Source organism: Denticeps clupeoides, chromosome 16 (genome assembly GCF_900700375.1).
Source record: "Denticeps clupeoides chromosome 16, fDenClu1.1, whole genome shotgun sequence".
NCBI classification, from domain to species: domain Eukaryota; kingdom Metazoa; phylum Chordata; class Actinopteri; order Clupeiformes; family Denticipitidae; genus Denticeps; species Denticeps clupeoides.
In genome coordinates this window covers 6,005,390-6,031,319 of record NC_041722.1, presented here as the reverse complement: position 1 = coordinate 6,031,319, position 25,930 = coordinate 6,005,390, and the positions used below count along the sequence as shown (strand labels likewise).

The 25,930-nt window shown below is 41.6% G+C and overlaps 2 protein-coding genes and 2 non-coding genes across 4 annotated transcripts; 3 read left to right on the top strand and 1 right to left on the bottom strand.

The window, feature by feature from the left end:
• Positions 1–3,369: 3,369 nt before the first annotated feature.
• trnak-uuu (transfer RNA lysine (anticodon UUU)) lies at positions 3,370–3,442 on the top strand. Its single transcript has one exon. It is a non-coding gene; the product is annotated as a tRNA-Lys (tRNA).
• Positions 3,443–4,352: 910 nt separating this feature from the next.
• Positions 4,353–4,425, top strand: trnak-uuu (transfer RNA lysine (anticodon UUU)). Its single transcript has one exon. It is a non-coding gene; the product is annotated as a tRNA-Lys (tRNA).
• A 5,005-nt stretch (positions 4,426–9,430) lies between these two features.
• Positions 9,431–12,399, top strand: LOC114766259 (uncharacterized). The gene is made up of 7 exons (XM_028956937.1): positions 9,431–9,450; positions 10,014–10,454; positions 10,554–10,725; positions 11,025–11,108; positions 11,202–11,384; positions 11,605–11,688; positions 11,776–12,399. The coding sequence occupies exons 2-7, from the start codon at positions 10,264–10,266 to the stop codon at positions 11,815–11,817; spliced, it is 756 nt and encodes a 251-aa protein (XP_028812770.1). The 5' UTR covers positions 9,431–9,450; positions 10,014–10,263; the 3' UTR covers positions 11,818–12,399.
• Positions 12,400–18,221: 5,822 nt separating this feature from the next.
• On the bottom strand, positions 18,222–23,277 carry LOC114765901 (BTB/POZ domain-containing protein 1-like). Its single transcript, XM_028956422.1, is given in 9 exon segments — positions 18,222–18,843; positions 18,928–19,074; positions 19,317–19,404; positions 19,893–20,032; positions 20,035–20,087; positions 20,239–20,436; positions 20,526–20,631; positions 20,738–20,894; positions 22,721–23,277. Coding segments are annotated over 9 exon segments (1,455 nt in total). The 5' UTR covers positions 23,128–23,277; the 3' UTR covers positions 18,222–18,684.
• Between the last annotated feature and the right edge of the window lie 2,653 nt (positions 23,278–25,930).

Genomic DNA, 25,930 nt, shown 5'->3' with positions numbered 1-25,930 from the left:
TTTTACAGTTTTGGGCCAGGAAGGTATTAGTTGATAATTTTACACATCCTATTTTAGTGACCCAGAGTTTTTGAACTGAATGTTTTTTTGTAAAATAATGGCATTCATCAATCCAATACACAGTTCCCATGTAAAATGTTAAGCAAAAACAGTGTCGTGCCAGACAGGTAATACTTGATACCATTTCTAATATTTCAGGATGTTGAGACTCGCTGACGTACCGGTGTAATACGGTACTGCAGATGTGAGCAGTATTTAAGTAGGAACTGACAATCCAATCCTACTTCAGTGGCTTGTTTATTAGATGCTGCTCCAGCCAGTCAGATCATCTGCTGCTGCCCGAAAGGTCTGGTCATGTAATATATTCAAATATACACAAGACCTCTTCTATTTCTTTACACCTAAGGCAGACAGAGTGGCTTCATGTTTGATAGGTAGGATCATGCGCCAATATTTTTAGAGCTTTCTTTTTCATCATTTACTAAAGGACCCCATTTGCAGAACATATTTTATGCATCAGTTTACATATTTTATCAATGAAAACAAAACTCCCAAGGTAAAACCTCACCTTCACTGGGACACGGCCAAAGTCTTTTTACGAGGAAGTTATTTCATACATGGCACATCAGAAGAAAAAGCAGGTGCCTGTAGCTTGAGACACGGCTAAATTTTCCTTCTTTGTTGCCTTAACATGCAAACATTCAACATTTGTACAAACGTCCATTACAACGACATTTTAAAACACACAAATGCAAGTTACAAATGCAACTGATTAAAAGACATAATTCAATCCCTCAGTCATTAGACGAATGAGACGTGACGTAGTATACGATGCACACGTTTTATTACTCTCCTTGAGATGCCAGGCTGGTACACACACACTGCAGGAAGCAGACAGCAACAGGCTTCAGTCTCAGTCTCTGTCCATACCTAAATATGAGGTACGCTCGTCCCAATCAAAACCGGAGCTTCTTTGTTTAGGTATAAAAGATTATTTCAGGGATTTGTCCGTCTTCGACAGACGTACCATTGTTATTTCCAGGTGAGCTGCAGAAGAAAAATGTTGTTTTGGTCCCTGTTGATGATTCGTGCGTCACTTTCTTTAAACCTCTTGTGCCGTAGTGTGAATCAGGCCCCTGAAATGCAGCGCATTTGTAAATGAATTAAGGAAAATCTATCCAGCAACAGAATTTTACTCTTAATATAGTATACATGAGCACCTTTAGAGTTGCACAGGCAGTGTAGCTGATATTGGGTAAAATTTCAACAGGCTCCTTGAACATGACCCTGAACGTACTGGCCGTCCACTTAAATTGAGCATTAAGTGGACTTTGCAAACAGCTACTTGTGAAAAATGATAGTGAAGTGATTTTCGTTGTAAAACACTGCAGCACAGCACATGGTGACACAACGAATTGTGTCCTCTGCTTTTAGGCCACCACTGCCCTGTATATATGTATAAAATGTATATATTTGCTTTCAGTTCTCTGTTGAGTTCTTCTCCTGTAAGATTCTCATCTCGTCTTTTGTCTTTTTCATCTCAGATCATCATTTGCTGGAGTGTCTCTTGGAAGTGCCTTTCTTTGTTCTCCAGATGATTTTGGAAGTAGGTCTCAGTCTCCAGGAGAAGCATCTCTGCCTCTTTCCTGCTTTCTTCTTCTGCTTCAAGCTCCCTTTCAACTTTCTCTCTTCTCCCCTGCTCATCAGCCAGTTTAGTTCTCAACATTTCCTTTTCCTTCTTCTCCTTCTCCAGCATCTCTTCGAGAAGTTGCGTTTGGAGACGTCTCACCATTTGCATCTGGTCACAGATCTCGTTCACGTCACTGAAACGCTTTTCTACTGCTTCTCGGATCTGTATCTCAGCTTTCTTTCAAGCTCCTCACATCGCAGGTGTTCACAATCCTTTTCTGCTTCCAGTCTTCTGTTCTTCATTCTGAATGACCTGCATGGCAATTTGCTTGTCTTGTGCCACATCAAGAGCCATCTTCAGATGTTCATTACAAGCCTTCAGGTTCCATTTATTTCTCCACTGACCCCTCGAGTCTGTGGATCTTTTCCAACAATGTCTCAACCAGATTCATCTGGACTGAGGTCGAGTTGGCCTGCGGAGGAGTTTTCTTCCTGTCACGCCTGATACGCTCAATTGCCTTCATCCATTACTTCATTTTAAAAGCTGTGTAGTTACAGCATGTAATTTTGAGATGAGTTCTTTCTTGTAAACTTGCTGCTTAAATAGAGAAAAGGAAATGCTGAGAACTAAACTGGCTGATGAGCAGGGGAGAAGAGAGAAAGTTGAAAGGGATGATGTCGCTTTTTTTTCAGCCACTCACACTGAAGAATAAAAACTCAGAAACAATGTGATTGGTAGCGATCACGCTGAAGCGGCTCAGAGAGCAGAAAACTAACAATTCATTGTATAATAATATATATATATATATGTCATGATTGTTAAAATGCCCGACCAGCAGGGGTCCATGTGGTGCAGCTGAAGGGAAGAATTGTGTTAACAGACGGGAGAAGAAGAAGATCGTTAACGTGTTAGCATAGTCGATAAAGAGACTTTAGAAGTTGTTCTCTTTACGAAATTTTGCCGTGGTGCAGGATTACAGACACCTTTATCCATTCCCACAATGAAATTTCCCCAGGACGCGCCGTTTCTGTAGGTTTAAATGATAATAAGCAGGAGAGAGGCGGGACGAGGAGGAGAGATGCCAATAGAAGTGAGCGGCCGTTCACGGAAATGACGTCACCAACCACCATATTTGGTGCAGACAGGAAGTCATCTTGGCGTTTTTCCCTAAAAGAAATCAAATGAACCCACCGGTTCTTCAGGGTCTCGCGTGACGCAACTAAATACTTTTGAGCTCATTTTGACATCCAATCACGAGAAACTGCAATACTTCACACGTTTTCAAGCCACGAATTCCTTTTTTAAGCGAGGGGTGAAATTGTCTGGGGAACAGTATGAGAGACGGGAGGTTACCTATCCGCTTATGCTGAAATAAGGGAACAAATTCGGGATAAGACCGTCTGAGCTCCTGCTCTCTAAACGATCAAGGCACCCTTCACACCTATCACCATTTCTATCCACTGCAGAACCATATACAGGCTAGAGGAACTCGTATTATAACTCGTTCAATAATCTGACAAAGTCACATTTCCGTTTATGATGTGTACACATTGGACCCTGCCACTTTTGGGAAGTTGCTGTTGTGACTGTTCTTTGGTTATTTCTTTTCTATAAGTAAATTATTTTTCTACCACGTTGTCCTTTGGCCCTGGCACCCATTTATCTTTCTGAACCAAACCTAGACGTGACTCACTCCTTACGAGTTACTTCTTTTAAGAACTAACTTACTTCTTTTAAGAGCCTGAATAGCTCAGTTGGCAGAGCATCAGGCTTTTAATCTGAGGGTCCGGGGTTCAAGTCCCTGTTCAGGCAAATTTTGGCGTGGATTGTTAAACTTATCTTTTTCCATTCATTTTCAATGGTAGTCCTTAACAGTACGGATGTAATATATTTCTGACCACTAAGATGATTTGGCGCTGTTTCGACTTTTTTTTTCTCCCGAATTTACCTTTGTCAGTACTAATTTTGGAGGTATCAACTTTGCTCTGATCGAATGGAAATTTAAATTGTATTTTTCACGTACAGAGGACAGCTCTGCAAGGTATATTAAGCACCTGGTTAAGGAGAACACCAGCTCTTCACTGAACACAAGTGTGGAGGTGCTCCAGGAGAACCTGTGGCAGCATCTTAGTACAGGAGTGAGACGGTCAAGGTTACGGTCACTGCCCTGCCACCAGCAGAATTTATCCAGGAGTCCACAAGTGCCAGAATCATCTCTGACAAGAGATGATGTAGAAAGGATGGGATTCCCAAATTCTCCCACACCGCCCCTCTGCTATGTTCCCTCCACTGACTCCCAGTAGCTGCGCAAATCAGATTCAAAATACTGATGCTGGCCTACAAAGCCAAACATGGAGTAGCACCATCCTACCTCACATCCCTTATTACACCTCGCACTGCACCTCGTATTCTTCGAGCCTCCAGTACTGCTCGCCTGGTTCCTCCATCTCTGAAGGTAAAAGGAAGACATTCATCTAGACTCTTCTCCGTCTTGGCCCCTCGGTGGTGGAATGAACTTCCTCGAGATCAGAACAGCTCAGTCACTGAGTATTTTCAAACAACAGCTCAAGACAGCTCTTCAAGACATCTCACTGATCCCAGGATGTGCTTCTAGGACTCTGCTACTACTCCTTTCTTCCAAAAGGAACTAGAACAGTCCAAAGTATCCCACTAGACGTCTATACACACGTCTATGTACATAGACGTCTAGATCTTTGTAAGAGCCTGGATAGCTCAGTTCGTAGAGCATCAGACTTTTAATCTGAGGGTCCAGGGTTCAAGTCCTTGTTCAGGCGAATTGTTACACAGGGAATTCCCTGGCTGTGGCAGGGTAGGAGCAGTAATTCAGCAGACTCCCAATATGAATAATACGTTTGCTATATTGAGGTCTATAGCAGTCGCACAAGCATTTCACTGCATATCGTACTGTGTACGTGACAAAAAAAATTAGAATTTGAATTTATTATTAAGAGAGAAAGAAATATCAGCAGACAACAGCTGGCAATGGGAATGATATTCAGTTTAAAGTTTTGCTGCACATTCATTTATTTTTTCTTCTTTATTTTTCAATACTTTAAAAAGAGAAGGGGGTTGAGAGAAAAGGGTGTTGTCCATTGTCAAGCTATAAATAAAGAGGAAGAGAACTGCAGCAGAACTCTCATTCCATCTCATTCAATTTTCCACCAAAATTGAAATAATGTCTCAAAAAGTTGTCTCCGTATTTCGTCTCATCACCGTCTACATCTCACCGTGGCCCATCTTCGTGGCTGGCGCTGATCTTCAAGGGAGATGTGTGAGGATGTGACAAAGATTGTGAGGAACAACTATTTCAGCAGTGGAATTCAGCACCAGCATCTGCCATATTGGCTCTTCCAATTACTACTGGTCCACAACCAGAGGTGACGGGGAATACTGCTCCAATGATAATGGCTATGATTACAAAGATATCCCTTGCAAGAACAGTCACCCCTGTGGGCGCCATGGCTAGTCGTATTACTGGTGCTAAATACTGCTGGGACCTGGGGCTACTGTGGCTTTACGAGGCCAAAAGAAATGATTTACTACAGCAGCACATACCATGAAGAATGTCTGGATGATTGTCACTATGACAGGGAAGTAGACTACTACTGGTGCACAACTGAGCAAGGTTGGGACTACTGCTCTCCACAGCAAGGTGTTACTTACAAGGATGAACAATGCCCAGACGACTGTTCTGAAATTGGTGAAATGTACACATGGTGCAAGACGAGGGGGGCATCGTGGAACTTCTGTGGAAGTGTGGAACCAGCAGAGTGTCTCTACGTTTCATCTACCCGCAGAAAAAGGCAGAGTGGCAACTCAGGGTCACAGATTCCTATCCATGAATTCCCTGATGGAGAAAACCGGCAGATTGTTTTATACGCGGTGCAAGATAATAACAACTGCATTCTAAATGGTCGTCGTTGGAGTAACAACGTAGACGATTGTGTGAACCGTTGGCATAGTTGTCACCTGGTAACCCAGGCAAGGTCCAATTTAATCCAGACAAGGTACCTTCGCATTGACATGCAAGGAATGGCCGGTGGCTTCCATAACTTTCAAATTCAACTGAATTGTCGGCGGAACAGTGGTCAAAGCACCACTATAGCTCAGGTCTTGATTCCCCAGAATCAAAATATTCCAGAAGAGCACATCCGACTTGCTTTTAGGGAGAGCTTTCAAAGAAGCCAAAGGGTTAGAGTGGTGGTGAGGGAAAATTAAAACATTTCATAGAAAAAGTAACATTTCAATGTGCTTAATCACTAAAAGTGCAATCTGTCAGGATCTGGTTTGGAAGGGGCTACTCCGGACGTTGTGTGCATCATGTAATAAAACCTCTGCCTGGTGACACTGTGCGTATGCGTCCTCCTTCCTCGCCATGTCCAGCAACCCGTGTAGTGTTGCTTCTTTCACAATTACTAGTCGTCTTCATTATACATTTGCACCATTTATCAGACGCCCTTATCCACACTATATACGTGACACTCTTAACACAAACCACTGGGTTGTCACTGGATTGTATAGAATGTGTAGCTGTAAACAGTCATTTCAAGCATGAAATGCTCTCATGTTACTCAATCATATGGAATAAGACATCGCTGATTCCTACTTTGTAATCTTTCACACAGTATGATTATCTGTATTTTCTCTATATAAATGGACTAATAGATGCTTGGAAGTTCACAGGTGCTGTGTTTTTAAATGCTGTGTTACTATTATTCCTAATAACTCCACTTAACTGCAGTATTGACAGTGGATAATGGTCAACTCTGATATTTTCTGCATTTATTTTTGTTACATGCTTCTGCAGAAGGTCAGAGTGTTAAAAAGAGTGACAATAAAAATTGTCTAACACGAGAAATGGGTGTTGTGGTAAGAACAAAAGGTAGATCCTTCCACAATAATTTTAACATAAACAATATCCATCATTCCAATGACAATAATCATGTCAGGATTGGATCCTCTATATCATAAAACATCAATCTTGTTTCTACACTATTTATTTGTAAGATAGTAACTGACACTTCCATGCATTACTGATGGGACAGGGCACTACATGCAAAAAGTGAACATAAAAGTGATTGTTTTTTTCATTGTGATAAAGACTAAGCAAGCACTGTGTCCTCTGCATTTAACCCTTGGTGAGCAGTGGGCGGCCATGAAAGGGGTGGGGACGGTACCTTGATAAAGGGGACCTCAGTGGCACATTGGCAGATCGGGATTTGAACCCGCAACTTTCCTGTTACTAGTACAGTTTATTTTCCTGTGATTCCCGAAATAGACACTTACATTTATGGAATGCCGTGAACTTGTGCAATAATTCTAGATTGAAAGATTACTTCTGTATTCTTTCTAAGGAGCATGATACTGATTCTAAGGAGCATGTTGGTAGGTGGTGCAATAATGCAAGGATTCATTTATGAATCTATTTAATAGATAATGAAGCCTGAAACATGTGCCTTGTTCTTGTCAGCATAACTTTATATAAATATGGACAAACTGAGAGAGATTTTCAGTAAGAAATTTTCTGTTCTCTTATCTGTCATACATCCCATATTTAAGCACTATATAAAAACAGAAAACATTATTTTCATCTTATTAAAGACTGAATCCACACCTTCACATTTTTTAATGTTTCGCCTCATATATTTGATTATATTTGGCCACAATTTCCAGCCTCTCTTTTCACACTCACAAAATCTAGGCAGAACATCACCTATAAGGACGTTTCTGTAAATTTTGTCTTTATGCTGGTGTTCTATTATCAGGGCTCTTTTTTTTTACTCAAAATCTATGGAAACCGAATGAGAATTGCTGGTGTCTTCCTCTTGTAAGTCACTTTGGACAAAAGCATCTGCCAAGTAAAGTAAAGTAAAGTCAAGTCTTCTCATGTTCTTTCTTCACGTTATGGAATGCCATATAAGCATCTGCCCATTCCTTAATCACTAAAACATGTAGTCTGGAAGACAGAGGGGGCGCTGAAGCTCTGCAGGTCAATGCAGAAAGGAAACGTCATGCAACGCACTGAAATTTTGATATTATGACTTGCATTCCTTTGTATAAATGGGCTTCGTGTGTAGGCATCAATCCAGTTTTGCAAAAGTCTCTTCCGAATATCACCTCTGTACCACCTGTATTTTTGTTAGGAACAAGTGAGTATGGTGATGCAATTTGATGATTATTAACAGAGATGCTTCATCAATTCAAAGCTCTTGTCAGCATATCATAAATCTGTGTTCTAAACTTTGACAAACCGTCACCAGTTTTCTGTTGTCTAATTTATGATACAAACCGTTTTCAGTGTTCACGTTGACAAAAATTGGATACTATTTTAAAGTATGGGTAAAGTAGAGAAAAAACAGACCGTAAGACATGGCCAGTGCTTAATTTATAAATCAGGTAGTCTGGAGAGGGTGTTGCTTTAGCAATACATTAAATGACAAATTATTTATGAACTATGCAATATTTCTCATTTTTACAGATGCAATGTGCAAAGCATGAACAACAGACAAGTCATCTATCATCATACCTCACTTAACACAAACCATGGCATCACTGGGATACACAGAATGTGAACATGTAAACAAGAATTTCAAGCATTGCTCCCATGTCACTCAATCATATGGAATAATAGCAGAATGAAGTGAAGTGAAGGGATTGTCACATTGATTGTCCCAGCAGCACAGCACATGGTGCACACAGTGAAATTTGTCCTCTGCATTTATCCCATCACCCTGAGTGAGCAGTGGGCAGCCATGACAGTATGTGGGGATGGTGCTTTGCTCAGTGGCACCTTGGCGGATCGGGATTCGAACTGGCAACCTTCTGATTAAGGGGCCGCTTCCTTAACCGCTAGGCCACCACTGCCCCAAGAATGAATGCACTATTACAGGGGGCACCAGGATTTGAACTTGGGACCTCTTCATCTGCAGTAAAATGCTCTACCACTGAGCTATACCTCCACAACATTAAAGATACTTTGCTCCAGGTGAGGCATGTGTACTTTTAGAGTTTTAAATGCATTACATTTAAATACATTTGCCTTGTTCTGGTCAACATGACTATCTAAATATGGACAAACTGCCAGAATTTTCTGTTCTCTTATTTGTGATATATCCCATTTTTAAGCACTGTAAAACCTGGTCGTCAGGTTGTGTGATGTATGTTGCTGAACTGTATTCAAATGTTACAAATATAAATACAGTGTGTTTGCATGTGCATGTTTAAGTGTTAGATTCATCTGAAATACTTTTTGAACAAAAAAATTTAATCAGAAGTTTATGGAAGCTGAGAGCATCATTTTATATCATTTTATAGGGAAAGAAACAATAACCTACTGGGGTCCAGTCTTCAGTCGGCAGCGTGATGTTCTGCTGCGTGGCGTTTCCTGAATAAGAGATCTGCATCTCGGCACGTGTAATGAATCCAGGTTCGTTGTAGGCGATTCGGTCCGTGCAGCAGCGCAGGAGCAGCGCGTCGGAGGAGTGAAGGAGCGGGGTGACGACGCGGCCAGCTGTCCCCACCCCCCTGACGCGCTGTCACCTCCCCGTCTCTGACGTTGTCTGCGGCCGAGATGGAGTTAAAACGTTCTTTTCTTTTCGTTACTTTACTTGGCAGACTTGGCATTCCTCATTCGGTTTCTATAGATTTTGAGTTACAAAACTAAGAGCCCTGATAAGGCCTAACTTGTCAGGAATAGAACATGCTAGGGAATTGTTAAGTGCTAGACGAAAAAAATGTATTCATTTTTTATACAAGTGTGACCTATCCAGGAGGAGGGTGTTCGTGATCAGTGAAACACGGTGGGCAGATTTTCTGTTTAAAATATGATACTCATGTACTCAATACTCTGATAAACAGAAGACACACACAGGTTAGTATGCAACTTTTTCCAAAAGTTGGAAATCATTTGCCTATATGTATATTAACAAAACGATTCTTCTAACTGTATCCTGCCCAGCCATTGTGAAATTAAATGTAATGTATAGCGAATCTTAAAATACGGCGTGTCGTGTTTAAATGGCACGTTTCCGCAACGAAAACTCGCACGTCTGTTGGCTGACGGGCTTTAGTCGGGGGTGGTCCAGTCGCAGCTTGAAACGTTCCGCGGGAAAATCTGCCATTTTTTTACGCGGATTTTTCTGCACCCACCCTTCAGCTCCAGGTTGATTGGATAATGGCTGTCACTGACCCGCTTCTGATTGGATGTCGATTCTGTATGTCACCCCTCCGCCTTGGTTGTGATTGGTTGAGGAGATAATAACAGTGTCTGCTATTGGTCAAAGGTTTGACGCTTCTGGTTGCCTTGGTTTCGACATAGATACAAACTGGCTGACATCCATACTCGAGTTTTTCTCCCCCACAGTGGATCCCGAGGGTCAGAGAGAGTGCGCGTTTGGCGGCAGCTTTCTGACAGCCGAAGGAAGGAGGAAGACAAATGAAGATGTCTTTTTAATTATTAATTTGAAACATTTCAACTGCTTTGCAATCGGGACCGTTAGCGTGCTTACTCCGTGTCCGTGTTCGTCGCCAGTGCGATTTGCAAATTCACAGGAGTTTGTCACCGATTAATCCTGATTAAACATTTTTGGGGACACTGCGCATAGCGGGCAAATATGGACTTCAGCCCGGACAGCCTTCACCCCCAGCCTGGCCGAAGACTCGCTCAGGTCTCGCTGCCGGATTTGGTGTCCACGGGCTCCAATTGTGTGAAGACTCTGTTCTTCTCCCCCGCTGGACCCTCGGACGTGCTGTCCCCCGTGAATAAATTGTGCATAAACATGAACAACCTGGCAGGTCTCGGAAGGTACAGTTTCTAAACTCTTTAATAAGCCGTTATCCTCGTGTTGTCTGCTGTCTTATTGGCTTTTCATATAAAAGTTAATGCTTCTTTTTCTCTTTACAGTCAATGTGAACCGCCCAAGCTGAAGATTCCCTCAATGTCCAGTATTCAGGGACGGTCTCAATTAAAAAGAAGGGCGCCACCAGATGAGAGTCCACCTGTCAGTGAAAAGAGCAGGAGGATGTCAGCTGATACATACATCCCATTGGTGCATGAAGTCAGACCCTCCCAAACTGTAAGTAATATATAACTCTACTCTGTAACTACAGATCCTCAATCCCTCCCCATAATGGACTCATCTATCTATCTATCTATCTATCTATCTATCTATCTATCTATCTATCTATCTATCTATCTATCTATCTATCTATCTATCTATTTATTTTCTTGTCTCAGGTGCAAAGGTCAAAGAGTTCACTATTATTTTATTCATAGCTGTTATTGTTTGTATGTCAGTGTTTGCTACCATGACAGTTTAATGTTTCATACTAAAACAGTTCTGTGTAATCCTTAAAATGACATTTAATTCTTCAGATTGACTCCAACGTTCCAGTGGGAATGGCCAGTGTCCTTACTGCTCCAGTAGTGACTGATGAACCAGCTGAAGGTCCTGGATCGGTGAGACACGATTTGATTCTTTACTGTTTGATTCGTTTGATTCTGTAGATTCTGTAGATTCTGACTCTACATCTTTGTCCTCCTGGACTGTAGCCTGTGATTCGCGGTCAACCATGTGGGCTTTTCTGCTCTCCCTCAACGTCCAGTCTTCAGGGACGGTCTCAATTAAAAAGAAGGGCGCCACCAGATGAGAGTCCACATGTCAGAGAAAAGAGGACGAGGATCTCAGCTGATACTTACATCCCAATGGTGCATGAAGTCAGACCCTCTCAAACTGTAAGTAATATATATCTACTCTGTAACTACAGATCCTCAATCCCTCCCCATAATGGACTCATATATCTATCTATTTATTTATTTTCTTGTCTCAGGTTCAAAGATCAAAGAGTTCACTATTATTTTATTCATAGCTGTTATTGTTTGCATGTCAGTGTTTGTTACCATGACAGTTTAATGTTTCATACTAAAACAGTTCTGTGTAATCCTTAAAATTCAGATTGATGCCAATGTTCCAGTGGGAATGGCCAGTCTCTTTACTGCTCCAGTAGTGACTAATAAACCAGCGAAAGGTCCTGGATCGGTGAGACACAATTTGATTCTTTACTGTTTGATTCTTTTGAATCCTCTGTAGAATCTGACTCTACATCTTTGTCCTCCTGGACTGTAGCGTGTGATTCGCTGTCAACGACGTGGCCTTTTCCGAATTTGAATGGGAAGAGCAGATACTTCTCAGGAAGGGAGGAAGATCGGAAATCGCATCAGAAGAGCCGGGCCTGGGCTGAGGAGCAGCCGCCTCAAGAAGACCTGAGCACCTCCATGACTTTCTGCCTTCTAAGCTTTTTTTTTTTTTTTTTTTTTACATAAGCACTTAAATTGACAATAGATTCGGATGGTGCCTCAGTGGTAAAAATTCTGTATATAGTTTTTCCTCGCAAAACCTATATTGTTTTGTGACCTATATTGTTATATTTTTTTATATATACCTTATATACCCTTTACATTTACATTTACAGCATTTATGAGACGCCCTTAACCAGAGCGACTTACAATCAGTATTTACAGGCATAGTCCCCCCTGGAGCAACTTAGGGTTAAGTGTCTTTCTCAGGGACACAATGGTAGTAAGTGGGATTTGAACCCACTTCTGGTTCATAGACGAGTGTGTTACCCACTAGGCTACTACCACCCCTTGCTAGATGTGTGGGGGGTGGGAATCTGGAGCAACACAGCAGGACTGCATGTAATATGTAATGTGTAATGTAATGTAATGTGAAGGAGGAGAATAAAATACTTCTGAGCATCTTAAGTCATTTCAGTTTCTCTATTTTAAAAGTTAATACAAAGTGTGTTTATAGCCTAATAGAACAGTTGTCTTTTACATCCCCTCAGTCTTTTCAAATTGTGCCCTTGTGGTGTGTATGAGAGAGAGCAACTCACATTCCCGAGTTTATTCTGAGTGGGAACATTTACCAACCGCTCCCCCTGGGGATATAGGGATTTTAAAACCTTGTCTTGTTCATTTATTGCTCATAAAACAATGAGTGTGTGTTAAAAAAAACAAAAACGATATAATTATTACAATTGATAATAGAATGTTGCTGAAAATGTCAATTTTCCCACAACTTTATACACAAACGCATGTCTAAGAGGTGGACTAAGTAAGGTAAATGATACAAGGTAGAAAAAAAAGAAAAAGAAACATTCTAGAAAGCTGGTTTTGCTAGCATTTGGCAGGTTTAACACACACACACACAGTCATACCATAACTAATAAACAGAACCTGCAGCGCTTGCTTGAAGGACTGTAATAACAAGGTATTAAACTGCATGACATGAACAGTCTGAGAAGTGTTTCTGTTTCATTTGGTGAAGTTCAGTTTTAAACTAAATTAAAAATGCCAATTTCAATGAAAACAGTTGATTGGGACCAAATGTAAGAAGATTGTATCACCTTAGCTGTAAATCATTTTAAGCTGAAAGAAGCCCTCTGGTTAACATAGCTTTGAGTTATTTTATTATTATCATTACAGAAACGTTCCCAATTAGTTACAGTCACCATTTTCAGATCCTCACTGGTCTTAAATTTCCCCCTTTGTCCTGAAGAAAAGTCTTATTCCTCCTATATAAACTATTTTGGTTTAAAGAATCTGATAAATGAATATAAGGTAAAATGATTGAATAACTCATCTGTACCAGGCTCATAACTTGGGTTGTGCCAAGCTTCAAGATATCATCTCCAGATAACTGTTTATGCCCTAAAACCATGGCACTTGAGATTGAATGGCTAATTAACGACATATTAAAAATGTCTTAACCGCCAGTGCGCTGTTAAGATAAATCGATAGCCTGTCTGATAATTCACAGGAATTTGCCACTGATTGTGTTGTAATCCCATTTTTTGGGGACACTGCGCATAGCGGCAGATTGAATATGGACTTCAGCCCGGACAGCCATCACCTCCAGCCTGGCCGAAGACTCGGATTCCCTGAGGTCTCGCTGTTCTCCCCCACAGGACCCGCGGACGTGATGTCCCCCGTGACTAATTTGTCCATGAACATGAACAGGTGCACTTTCTAAACGCTTTAATAAGCTATTATCCTCGTGCTCTCTGCTATCTTATGGTATTGGCTTTTTATATAATAGTTCATGCTTATTTTTCTCTTTTTAGTCAATGTGACCCCCCCCCCCCCCCCCCCCCCCCCCCCCCCCCCCCCCCCCCCCCCCCCCACCCCAGCAGAAAAAAGCTCAGCTTGTGAAGATTCCTTCATTTGCTTCAGATCCCTCATCTGATGAAGGTTTGTGTCTGTCGTTTTTTATTTTTGTAATTAGATTGTTTTTTAATGCTGATTTTGCTCTTTATCCCGTTCCTCTCTAGGTGTTGGTCTCAACTCCCCTGGTCCGTTTGATCCAGATGATATGGAGTTGACGGGTGGAGAGCTGGTCCACAGTTCCATGGCCAGGACGACAACCACAATGCTCCACCTCAATCTGAAGTTCAACTATCGACTGGACCCTCCTCTCCAGTACCTTGGAGTAGATCTTTCCAGGGAGGCTGAGGAGTGTGATCCCCCTATAAATGGAACACACCCTCTGGTCCCCCTTCTTAAAAAACGGGGACCACCACCCCAGTCTGCCACTCCACAGGAACTGCCCCCGATGTCCACGCAATGTTGCAGAGACGTGTCAACCATGACAGCCCTACAACATCCATAGCCATGAGATACCCAGGATGGATCTCATCCACCCCTGGGGCTGCGCTGCTGTGTCGCTGTTTGACTACCTCAGCAAATTTTGCCCCTGAGATTGAACAGTCCATACCCAGGTATCTCAGCCCTGTTTCCTCCTTGGAATATGTGTCCGTGGGATTGAGGAGCTCCTCAAAGTATTCCTTCCACCACCCGAATATAGCCCCAGTCGACGTCAGCAGCTCCCCATCCCCACTGTAAAGTGTGAGCGAGTTGCTGCCTTCTTCTCCTGAGGCGTCGGATGGTTTGCCAGAAACTCTTTGGAGCCGGTCGATAGTCTTTCTCCATGGCCTCACCAAACTCGAGATTTTGCCTCGCCGACTGCCGTCTGGTCCCTGTTAAGTGTACTAAGAGTTGAAATGTGGTGCTTTGTATGAATATATTTAGTCTGATGCACTTTTCAGTACAACATATATAAACTGTAAAGACCAAAAAACGTAAGATTTACATGAATGTAATGTTACCCGCTCTTATTTTGATAACCCCTTTGTGAGCGGAAGTACGGTAACGGAACTGAGCTTGAGGTGAGACAGAAGGCGCGAAGTAAAGCAGGAGAAGGACAACCGAAAGAGTTAAAAGCAACAAATCTAGCATCAGTTGATAAGGGAACAAGGTTTGTAACTATGACTAAAGTATATTTGAGCATCTTGTAATGTTTGTGAGAAAAGACGTGATTTGTTATGCTAAGGGAAAGAAATATACTAACGTAAGGTGCTGTGCATGACGGGGGATGTGATTGTAATTATTGGTATCTGCTCTTGCTTAGCTCTTACGTTGGTTGATGACACGGACGGCTTCAATAAATCATCATTTGACCATCAGTTCTGGCCTTCTCGATATTGACTGACTGCTACATAAACTGAACTTCGAATGTCTGGGTTATGATAGCAATTTGCTTTGAATTCCATTGAAATGAGTAAATAGTTTACATTGTGATAACCATGTTTTAAATATCTTCAAAACCTTCGGTTTTTCAAATTCTTTGCCATTAAGATGTTCCACATTATCTGAGTATCCATCTTAAACATTAAGACAAGTACAAATGCAAATATTACAGATTTTTTTACCATCTTTTTAGTTTCATTTTCCAGAGAATCGCCTAATACTGTGTAAATTAGGAAAAAGTAGAAATCTCTCATTTACCCACCACATGAAAGTGTGAGCTGTTCACAGGCAGGAAAGAGGCTCCACTTGGCAACAGGAAGTTGTTTGTGAGAAGAGCTGCTTTCCCGCCCTCAGCACGGATGCACTGGATAGCTTCCTCCATGACAGGGTGGGGGCCTGGTCACAGGTCAGGGCCTGGAGAAATGAGCTGAAATCCACCTTGATTGGAAGGCCAGCCTGGAGACCAAGACAAGATGAATATTACTTGTAATCAGCATTAAATGCTGACTCATATGTATTATATGAATATATGTAAAGATATTAATATCTATTGTGAACACTTCTGCTAAGTAATTTCCCTGGTCATTCAATTGTTCAGTTCCTTTCATATAGTACAGTGGTTCTCAACCGGGTGAGCGCGAGTAGGCTACAGGATGGGAGGAAAAAAAACTGAAAAAGGAAAATTGCGATCTTTGTTTGGATTCATTGGATCTATTTTCGCTGCTAAAATAGATAAAAACAGTCACTATTTCATCAAAAATGTAAGTGACTTAATATTATTGGGACAGTGGACAGTGGTGGCCTAGAGGTTAAGGCAGCAGCCCTGAAATCAGTAGGTTGCTGGTTCGAATCCAAACCTGCCAAGGTGCCTCTGAGCAAAGTCCTCACACACTGCACCCGAGGGTGATGGTTAAAAGCCGAGGACATATTTCGTTGTGTCACCGTGTCCTGTGCTGCAGTGTTTCACGATGACAGTCACTTCACTTAAGTTTGTGATTGTAATGTCACAAAATGTCACAAGACACTAGTTCACCATTCAAAATGCTTTGATTACAAGCCATTAGCACTAATAATCTATCACCATTTTTGGTTTTGGATGAGGCTGCAGTCCCAACATGTCTGCAAATGTCCACTGATGGCAAAGGTGTCCGGGTGTGGCAGTAGCCTAGCGGGTAACACACTGTCCCTGTAACTACTGGTTGTAAGTCGCTCTGGATAAGGGTGTTCGCTAAACGCTGTATTATCAGGAACAGTTTTGTGCTACAGTTTTGTGCATGAAATACTGACAAGAGGGCGGTTCAGTCCTATAAGCTGCTCCTCTTCTTAAAACGTTTTAAAAACATGGATCTGCTCAGCTCACGAGTGAAATGGACAGTGGGTCCCAAACACGAGTTTGTACGGATACAAACATCATACGAGCAGAAATATGTTGTCTTGTTGTTACTGTTCACGTAGCAGCTACATGTACAGCTAAAGCCTTTAGTAACATGTATTCTCATGGTAAGTGATGTTTAGTCAAGATCTTCAACAGACAATTACAAATAGAATCCATCCAGCTGAACCAGCTACCCATCTGCCAGCGAATTCACAGGAACCGGCCACATCCGATTCATCACAACCAGGTTACACGGGGAATTCCCTGGCTGTGGCAGGAGCTTGTTGGCCCGAGCTGGATGCCACACAAAGTGCACAAATAGGGCAGGAGCAGTAACGCAGCAGACTCCCAATATGAATAACTGTTTCACATCTATATTGGTGAGATGAACCGTGGCCTGCTTGATGTGATAGAATTAAGAAGAAGGCTTCTTATTCACAGCTCCTTATTCAAATTGTCTGTTCCACTGCAGGCTGCAATACTAGTTATTTTACATTGAACTGTCCATATTCATCATAAATCTATGTGCACAGGAGCAAAGTTCCCAGTTAAATTTTACAGTGAAAAGTGTTTTGTTCCAGGAATGTATTAGTTGATAATTTTAGACATCCTATTTTAACCTTAACAAGTGCGTATTCAGTGACCCAGAGTTTTTGAACTGAATGTTTTTTTTGTAAAATAATGGCATTCATCAACCCAATACACAGTTCCCATGTGAAATGTTAAGCAAAAACAGTGTCGTGCCAGACAGGTAATACTTGATACCATTTCTAATATTTCAGGATGTTGAGACTCGCTGACGTACCGGTGTAATACGGTACTGCAGATGTGAGCAGTATTTAAGTAGGAACTGACAATCCAATCCTACTTCAGTGGCTTGTTTATTAGATGCTGCTCCAGCCAGTCAGATCATCTGCTGCTGCCCGAAAGGTCTGGTCATGTAATATATTCAAATATACACAAGACCTCTTCTATTTCTTTACACCTAAGGCATCACTGGACAGAGTGGCTTCATGTTTGATAGGTAGGATCATGCGCCAATATTTTTAGAGCTTTCTTTTTCATCATTTACTAAAGGACCCCATTTGCAGAACATATTTTATGCATCAGTTTACATATTTTATCAATGAAAACAAAACTCCCAAGGTAAAACCTCACCTTCACTGGGACACAGCCAAAGTCTTTTTTACGGGGAAGTTATTTCATACATGGCACATCAGAAGAAAAAGCAGGTGCCTGTAGCTTGAGACACAGCTAAATTTACAAAAGAAAATCCATCTGATGAATTGAGGGTGCAAAAGCAGGTAGTTAAAACAGCTCCGGAAACCAACCATCTGAGATGGAAAGAACACTGCTTTTACAAACAAAAAAATTTATAAATATGGAAATAAGCCAAGCACACACCTTACCAATGTGATTCAAACCATCTTAACTAAATAGGACCAATTGGTAACAGATTGCATCACAATAGGAATATCAATGTAATGTTGCAGATATTTTTTTGAAGACATTTTTTCCAAATCCAGAATCCAAAAAATAACGCTAAACTTCCTAAAAATTTACTAACCGTGTGTATCTGTAGAAAACAAAAATTCACTGGACTTGTATAATACTTTTGTATTTTTTTGTATTGTATTATATTTACATACTTTGAAAAATGTGCAGTACGACATCAGAAATCTAAAACAGCTTGAAAGGCCTGTGAGAATTGTTTTAATGTCAAAGCTAAAAAATATACCTTTCTGTAAACAAATAACAGTCATTTTTTCCTTCTCTGTTGCCTTAACATGCAAACATTCAACATTTGTACAAACGTCCATTACAACGACATTTTAAAACACACAAATGCAAGTTACAAATGCAACTGATTAAAAGACATAATTCAATCCCTCAGTCATTAGACGAATGAGACATGACGTAGTATAAGATGCACACGTTTTATTACTCTCCTTGAGATGCCAGGCTGGTACACACACACTGCAGGAAGCAGACAGCAACAGGCTTCAGTCTCAGTCTCTGTCCATACCTAAATATGAGGTACGCTCGTCCCAATCAAAACCGGAGCTTCTTTGTTTAGGTATAAAAGATTATTTCAGGGATTTGTCCGTCTTCGACAGACGTACCATTGTTATTTCCAGGTGAGCTGCAGAAGAAAAATGTTGTTTTGGTCCCTGTTGATGATTCGTGCGTCACTTTCTTTAAACCTCTTGTGCCGTAGTGTGAATCAGGCCCCTGAAATGCAGCGCATTTGTAAATGAATAAATGAAAATCTATCCAGCAACAGAATTTTACTCTTAATATAGTATACATGAGCACCTTTAGAGTTGCACAGGCAGTGTAGCTGATATTGGGTAAAATTTCAACAGGCTCCTTGAACATGACCCTGAACGTACTGGCCGTGCCATCACAGTTAAACCCTGTTTCGTTCTGTCCCAGTGTTTGATTTCTGTCACTCTCGAGGATCTGTTGAGAGAGAGAAGGTGAAGCATATGAAACACACACACCATCCCAGAGTGAAGAAATTGTCTGTGTGTGTGTGTGTGTCCTGTTAAAAAAATGGGGACTTGTGAAAAATGACAGTGAAGTGATTTTCGTTGTAAAACACTGCAGCACAGCACATGGTGACACAACGAATTGTGTCCTCTGCTTTTAGGCCACCACTGCCCTGTATATATGTATATATAAAAAAAAAAAAAAACACCTACCTGTATGCTGACCTGATAATCCGTTGGCCCATGCAGCCCACCATACAAGCCAAACCCCACTACTGATATTCGCCTGTTAACATTAAATCTGTAGAGATGAAAGGAGGGGACAATGGGTCACATGCACTCAATTTTACTCCATAACTGAATGTTTCTTGTAATTACAGCACATACATTTTAAATACGCCTTCTCAGGTGTTTGCAAACAGATTAACTTCTTGAGAAGAAGAGCAGCCTCTTTGATTTTCAACACTTAAAATGTTCATTTAAAGTCATTCAAATTATAAAACCATTTTGCATAAAAAGGCTCCTCAGCAATGGAACCTACAGTTCTATACAGGAGTTAAAGTAGCCTTTGTGATGACAAAAATGCAAACAAGCTCAAACTCTGCACTTTTAATATCTATGTATAGATATTAAATGTCTGAAAAGGGGTGCCGGTGCTGATTTTGCATTTTATTCTGAACATGTTAAGCATGCCCCCATGAAAAAAAATGGCTAGCTAAATCAGCAGAATGATGTGTGATCTTTATGTCAGGTCATGTTAGAAAGTATTACCAGACAGTCTCAACCCACCTAATTCTGTCACTGGTTCCACTGTATCCCCAGCGACTCTCAACCTGCTGGAACCTATTTATGCTGCATTCCTTGCCCCTGAGACAACACCGTGGCCTGTCAATGTAGTCAACCCGGGGTTTGGGGTTTACTGTAAAGTGTTAAAAAACAGATTTACCACCTCCCGATCGAACAATATCCCAGACTGGGCAGGCCCTGTTGCACAAGAAAGAATATCAAACTGGTTCCATGGTTGGTTGGTTGTAAAGACAAGTTACAGAACAAAAAACAGTTATAAAAGTAAGACCAATGTGACTGTTAAATATCTACTTCACAATATCTGACATTCCCAAAGACGCCTGCTTACCAGCTGCAAACTCTTCCACGGTCATGAGAGGGAATCGAATGAGGGTCAGGGCTTTGCCCAAAACTTTCTGCTTGTTCTCCGACGTGAGAGGGAGCTGCTGTCTGTAACACTCAGCGTCTGCCCAGCGAACGACGGCGCTGAACAGACGGCTCTCCCGTATGCCCAAAGTGTCTCTCTCCAGCACCGCACACAAAGTGTCTGAACATGGGACACAGGTGGGGTTTTAACCATACAAACTCAGACAACCAGTTTGGTGAATAGAAGAAGAAAGAGGAAAAAAAACATACCTAAATCAATATCCGTGAAGCCCTCTGCATTTATTGCATCCGCCGTGCTTTTGTCTATCGTATCTAAGCAAAGACTGGCAAGTTGAGGTTCATCAAATAACCTGGCCTGAAACGAAGAAGAGCATCGGTTGATTGCAAACGTATCAAATCTACACACATTGTTGCGATGGGGGAAGTGTTTCGATGAAGATCACTCGAAGACGCTTGTTTACCTGAGTGAGGAGCATAAAAGCATTGTCAGCCCTGAGGTGCTTAGTTAGGAACTCCACGCAATGTGCCTCTAACGCGGGCACGGCATATTTTTTGGCCGTGTAAAGTGTGGTCATGACTGTCTCGGGACCGATGTGCACTTCATCAGAATACAAGAACCTGGGGGGGGGGGGGGGGAGAGAGAGAAACAAATTCAGCCAGCTCATGTGGTTGTAAATAACACCGCACCCATCTCCTATTCCTCGTAACTGCACAACGTGTTCTGTAACATCATGAGTGACTTGTGCTTAACACCTGTTTTTTTTTTTTTTTTTTTTTTCCCTTATAACTATTATTCTAGATTTTGGAATGGATTTGCACTGATTGAGTTAAATATAGGTTCAATATGGCATGGCCTGAAATATATGACTAGTAAATGTATAATGTATCCCAATTGTTATAATATTGCTGTAATTTTCACTGTTACTATTAAAAAATGACATTATTAATAACAATAATTTTATTTCAGGGTGCCTTTCTGAAATCCAAGGTCACCTTACAGAATCAAATTTAAAACAATTAATTAAAACAGCAGAACAAAAAGCATAATCTCACAAAATATTTAATTTTACAATATATTCTCGCTTCTATGGACAACCAATGAAGCTGTTGGAGAACTGGGGTAACGTGTTGAGGGAGTATGAGTTATAAACTGAGCTCCAAAATTCTGAAGAAGTTCTGAGACTTATTGGGAAGACCAAAAAACAAGAGAACTGCAATAGTCAATCTTGGAGGTGATAAAGCTATGGACAAAAATGGCAGCAGCATGGGGCGTAAGAGTCGGTTAATATTACATAGATGAAAATATGCAGACCAGGTGATGTAATTAATATGAGGCTGGAATGAGAAAGTACTATCAAGTGTGACACCCAAACTCTTTACCTGAGGGGATAGATGGATGGAGGAATTACCAATATTATGGAAAATGTGAGATTTGTTTTGAGTGGAGGCTGTGCCAATGAGTTTTATTACTGTTAAGCTTGATAAAAGTAGAGGAGAACCCTGATCGAATCTCCATTAAACAGTCCAAATGGAAGTAGGTGGAAGGGAGAAATTGGGTATGCAGGAAATGTAGATCTGGGTGTCATCAGCATAACAATAAAAACTGCTATAATTCTTTTCAGAAAATATGGCCAAGAGGGAGAATGTAAATAATGAATAATAGAGGTCCTAATACTGAACCATGGGCACACCTGCAGAAAACAGGAAACAGATGTGAAGAGTGGGATTTAAATAGAATGAGAGACCTGAGAGATATGAGATATGACTATACAAATGAATGTTCAGAAGGATATTATGGGAAATGCTATCAAACGGTATCAAAAGGATGATAGGGATGAGGATGATGGGAAGATCAGAATCAGCTGCCATTGGTTATTGTCAACCTATTTCTGTGCTATGGTGGGGTTGAAACCAGACTTAAATTGTTCATACAAATTATTGTTATTGAGGTGTGAGTGGAGCTGGGAGGAAAAAACTTTTTATAACGATTTTTGAAATAATAAATCTGCACCAATAAATATGCTATTGTTGACCGTCCCTTACTACACAATATTTTGTCCTGTCCAATAACAAAGTGAAATAATGAGTGGATGAATTTTACCATGGTATTTTCTACATGGCCCCTGTTTCACCTGCACCCCAGCATGGAACAGAACATTTACTGTTGAACATTATGAAGTGTTTGGTGGATGATTATTACTATTGAAGTAGAAACGTACAGGAAATGGTATTAGAAAAACACTTCTTATCAGCACCCACTTTTTGTGTGGTAATGTAAAAAGATGGTCTATATCTGTACTATCTTTACAGTCATCATTTGTCATAATGTTGGAACTGAAGTGCGCACAGTTATTCTTCAATGCCATGTTTTAGTAAATAGGTCTGCGATTTGTAAATTCTCTCCCGTTTCGTACCAAACCAGGAAAAAGCGGCTTCCATCTTACCTCAGCAGCGCCAGGAACGCCGCCGGCTCCACGTCGGGCAGCTCGATCTCGGCGGAGGTCGTGGCCATGCCCCCGTTGAACATGGCGTCAAAGACGGCACTTCCCGCGGCCAAGACGAATTTGTGCGCCGGGATCCGCTGCGCCAGCCTCCCCTTGCCCACCACGAACCTGACGTCGCTGAGCAGCTCGTTGGTGAAGAGGAACGCGAAGCGCTCCTTCACCGTGCTCTTCGTGGCCTGCCAGTTGTACGCGGGCTCTCTGTGGAGCGCCATTGGCGGCGCGGCGATCACGGCGACGGCGACATTGGAGATGGAGACGCCGTCTGCGTTCCTCCCCGTACCTGTCTGGGCGAAGTTGGACGCCTGTCCGTCCCCGATTGATGCGCCTCCGCCGCCGCCCGTCGCCATCGAGTGTCTACCGGCTGTGCTGTTGACGCGCGGAACGCATGCAGCCCAAGCGCGTCAGCCGACCATGTTGCGGCGAGTGCGTAAGGTTAAGACCTCCTGTTTACTACTCGCCTTGTTTTCAGGAATATGATTGTGTCAGTGACGTCACAGGGCGGATGTTGCCAGGTCTGCGTGACCGAAGCGGGCCCAGTGACCATCAAAACCAATATGGCGCATTTAAAGGGACTTTGTGACTTTCCATTGTCATTCTGGCCTCAGCTAGTTCTTTATGGAATTAAATAAAATTAAAAAATATTTCACAACTATATCGTTGTTTAAAATAGTTGATATAATAGAATCTATAGAATAATACATCATTAACTCAAAATAAAATGTAATGTCTATCAACCATAAAATATTTTTTTTTCAGTTAGCAAAACAAAAAAATTTTACCATATGATCTGGGGCTCACACTAGAATAGCAAATGTATATGATCTTATATAATTAAGATGGATGTACAGAAACTTTCACTTGTAATTACGATTGAAAATCACGAAACTGGCAACAACACTCAACGTCTTCTGCTCATACGACCATAATGGTATCTTCGGAAATGAACTGGTCCCAGATCAGCCCAGCAAGGGAACCGTCGCAAAGCGTGCTACATATTTCGACCGCAAGGTGGCACGAATACATTAACAACGACTCCGCCGGTGATTTCGTTCATGTCAAACGTCGCGGTTGTACACAATCATTACTATTTGAATAAGAGAAGGAACTCCGATGTAAAAAAAAAAAAAAACACACACATTTTAATAAACGCGTATGTCAGTGAGACGCGGTGCAGTGCAGCGAAATTTCTCCTTGTCTGACCTTTAGTTCAGGTATGCTGGAACTAAAATGGGAATCGCTCACAGTAGGCGGGTGAATGCCGATGGTAGTGATGATGGGCAATTCTTTTAGATGTACTGAATCTTTAGAATCAGTTCACCAAAAAGATTTGTTCATGGCAGGAGGAGCCTGTGAACCCGATTTCTTGAACTGAGTAAAGTGAAGTGAAGTGAAGTGATTGTCACATGTGATGCACAGTACACGGTGCACACATTGAAATTTGTCCTCTGAATTGAACCCATCACCCTTGGTGAGCAGTGGGCAGCCATGACAGGCGCCCGGGGAGCAGTGTGTGGGGACGGTGCTTTGCTCAATGGCACCTCAGTGGATCAGGATTCGAACCAGCAACCTTCTGATTACGGGGCTACTTCTTTAACCACTAGGCCACCACTACCCCAAAGGTCAATTGCATTGGCCGGGTGTTACTTTGACTAGTACCTTTGTGAAAACTAAACTTTATAAGTCATGATGTTAAAAGTGTTCTGTCCTATGGTATGCTATTTAACTGGTCCATTACTATACTTCACACCAAACAGAGCTTGGGACAGTGGTGGCCTAGCGGTTAAGGAAGCGGCCCCGTAATCAGAGGGTTGCTGGTTCGAATCCCGATCTGCCAAGGTGCCACTGAGGTGCCACTGAGCAAAGCACCGTCCCCACACACTGCTTCCCGGGCACCTGTCATGGCTGTCCACCGCTCACCAAGGGTGATTGGTTAAATGCAGAGGACACATTTCGCTGTGTCACCGTGTGCTGTGCTGCAGTGTTTCACAATCACTTTCACTTTTGACTAGTACTAGTACTTCTCTGGTTTATTTTCTGCTCTAATGAAGGTTATACAAAGTCACTATTCTCATTGTATAAGAGCCTTATCCAACCCCTGGATTCTCTAACATCTTATCTGTACTCATCTGTACTTTGTACCTCACATTTCCTTAAATTACACAGGGATAAAACTGAAATCCTACTTACTGGTACTAAATCAACATTATCCAAAACTGGATGATTATATTTAGAACTGTTCCGTCTCGCCCTCTCAGCAGGTTAAGAGTCCTCATCGACAATACCCTTTCTTTTCAATCTCATATCAATAACATTACCCGATACCCCATACTGTCAATTTCGTAATATCGATCTCCTCCATCGCTCCCTCACCTACCATACTACTGCCATCATGGTTTATGTGGGTTGCATGATTATGGCCAAAATCATCATCCAGATTACTTTTATCAATATTGTAATCACGATTATTAATCATGATTTTTTGTTATTGTAGCTAAAACACATACAAACACTTATTGCACTTTCTATTTTAAAGAAACAATAAGTGAACAAGGCTTTCAGATTTTTGGCGATAAAAACCAGCCTGTCAACATTTTCTGGCTTAAGCGATAACCAAAGGCAGGTCACTATGAAAATACTTTTTTGTATATTTAATATGAAAGATGAGCGTCCGTTTACCTGCTTATTTGGAAAAAAAAAAAACTATACACAGGAGAGGTCCATAAACCGAGGCATTTTGTATAGATTTGTCAACTATAGACAATAAACTAACTCTGCAATATATAGGGCCCTATGGTTATTTAAATGTAAATATCGCCAATGATCATCTTAATTTAATCGTCGCAGCCAAAATTGTGATCGTGATTAACATTGTGCATCCCTAGTTCATAGCCTTGGATTATTGTAACTAATTTACGGTCTACCTCTCCATAAGCTTCAGTTGGCTCAGAATTCAGCCACCTGCATACTAGAAACTCCTTCTATCCATCACGTAACTCCCGTTCTGGGGTTGAATTCAAAATCATTCCGTTAGGCCATCCACGGCCTTGCCCCTCCATATCTGTCTGACCTTCTCCAGGTGCAACTCTCTCTCGTACAATCAGATCATCCTCTTCCGTCCATTTGAATGTCCCTATGGCCCGTCTTACCTCT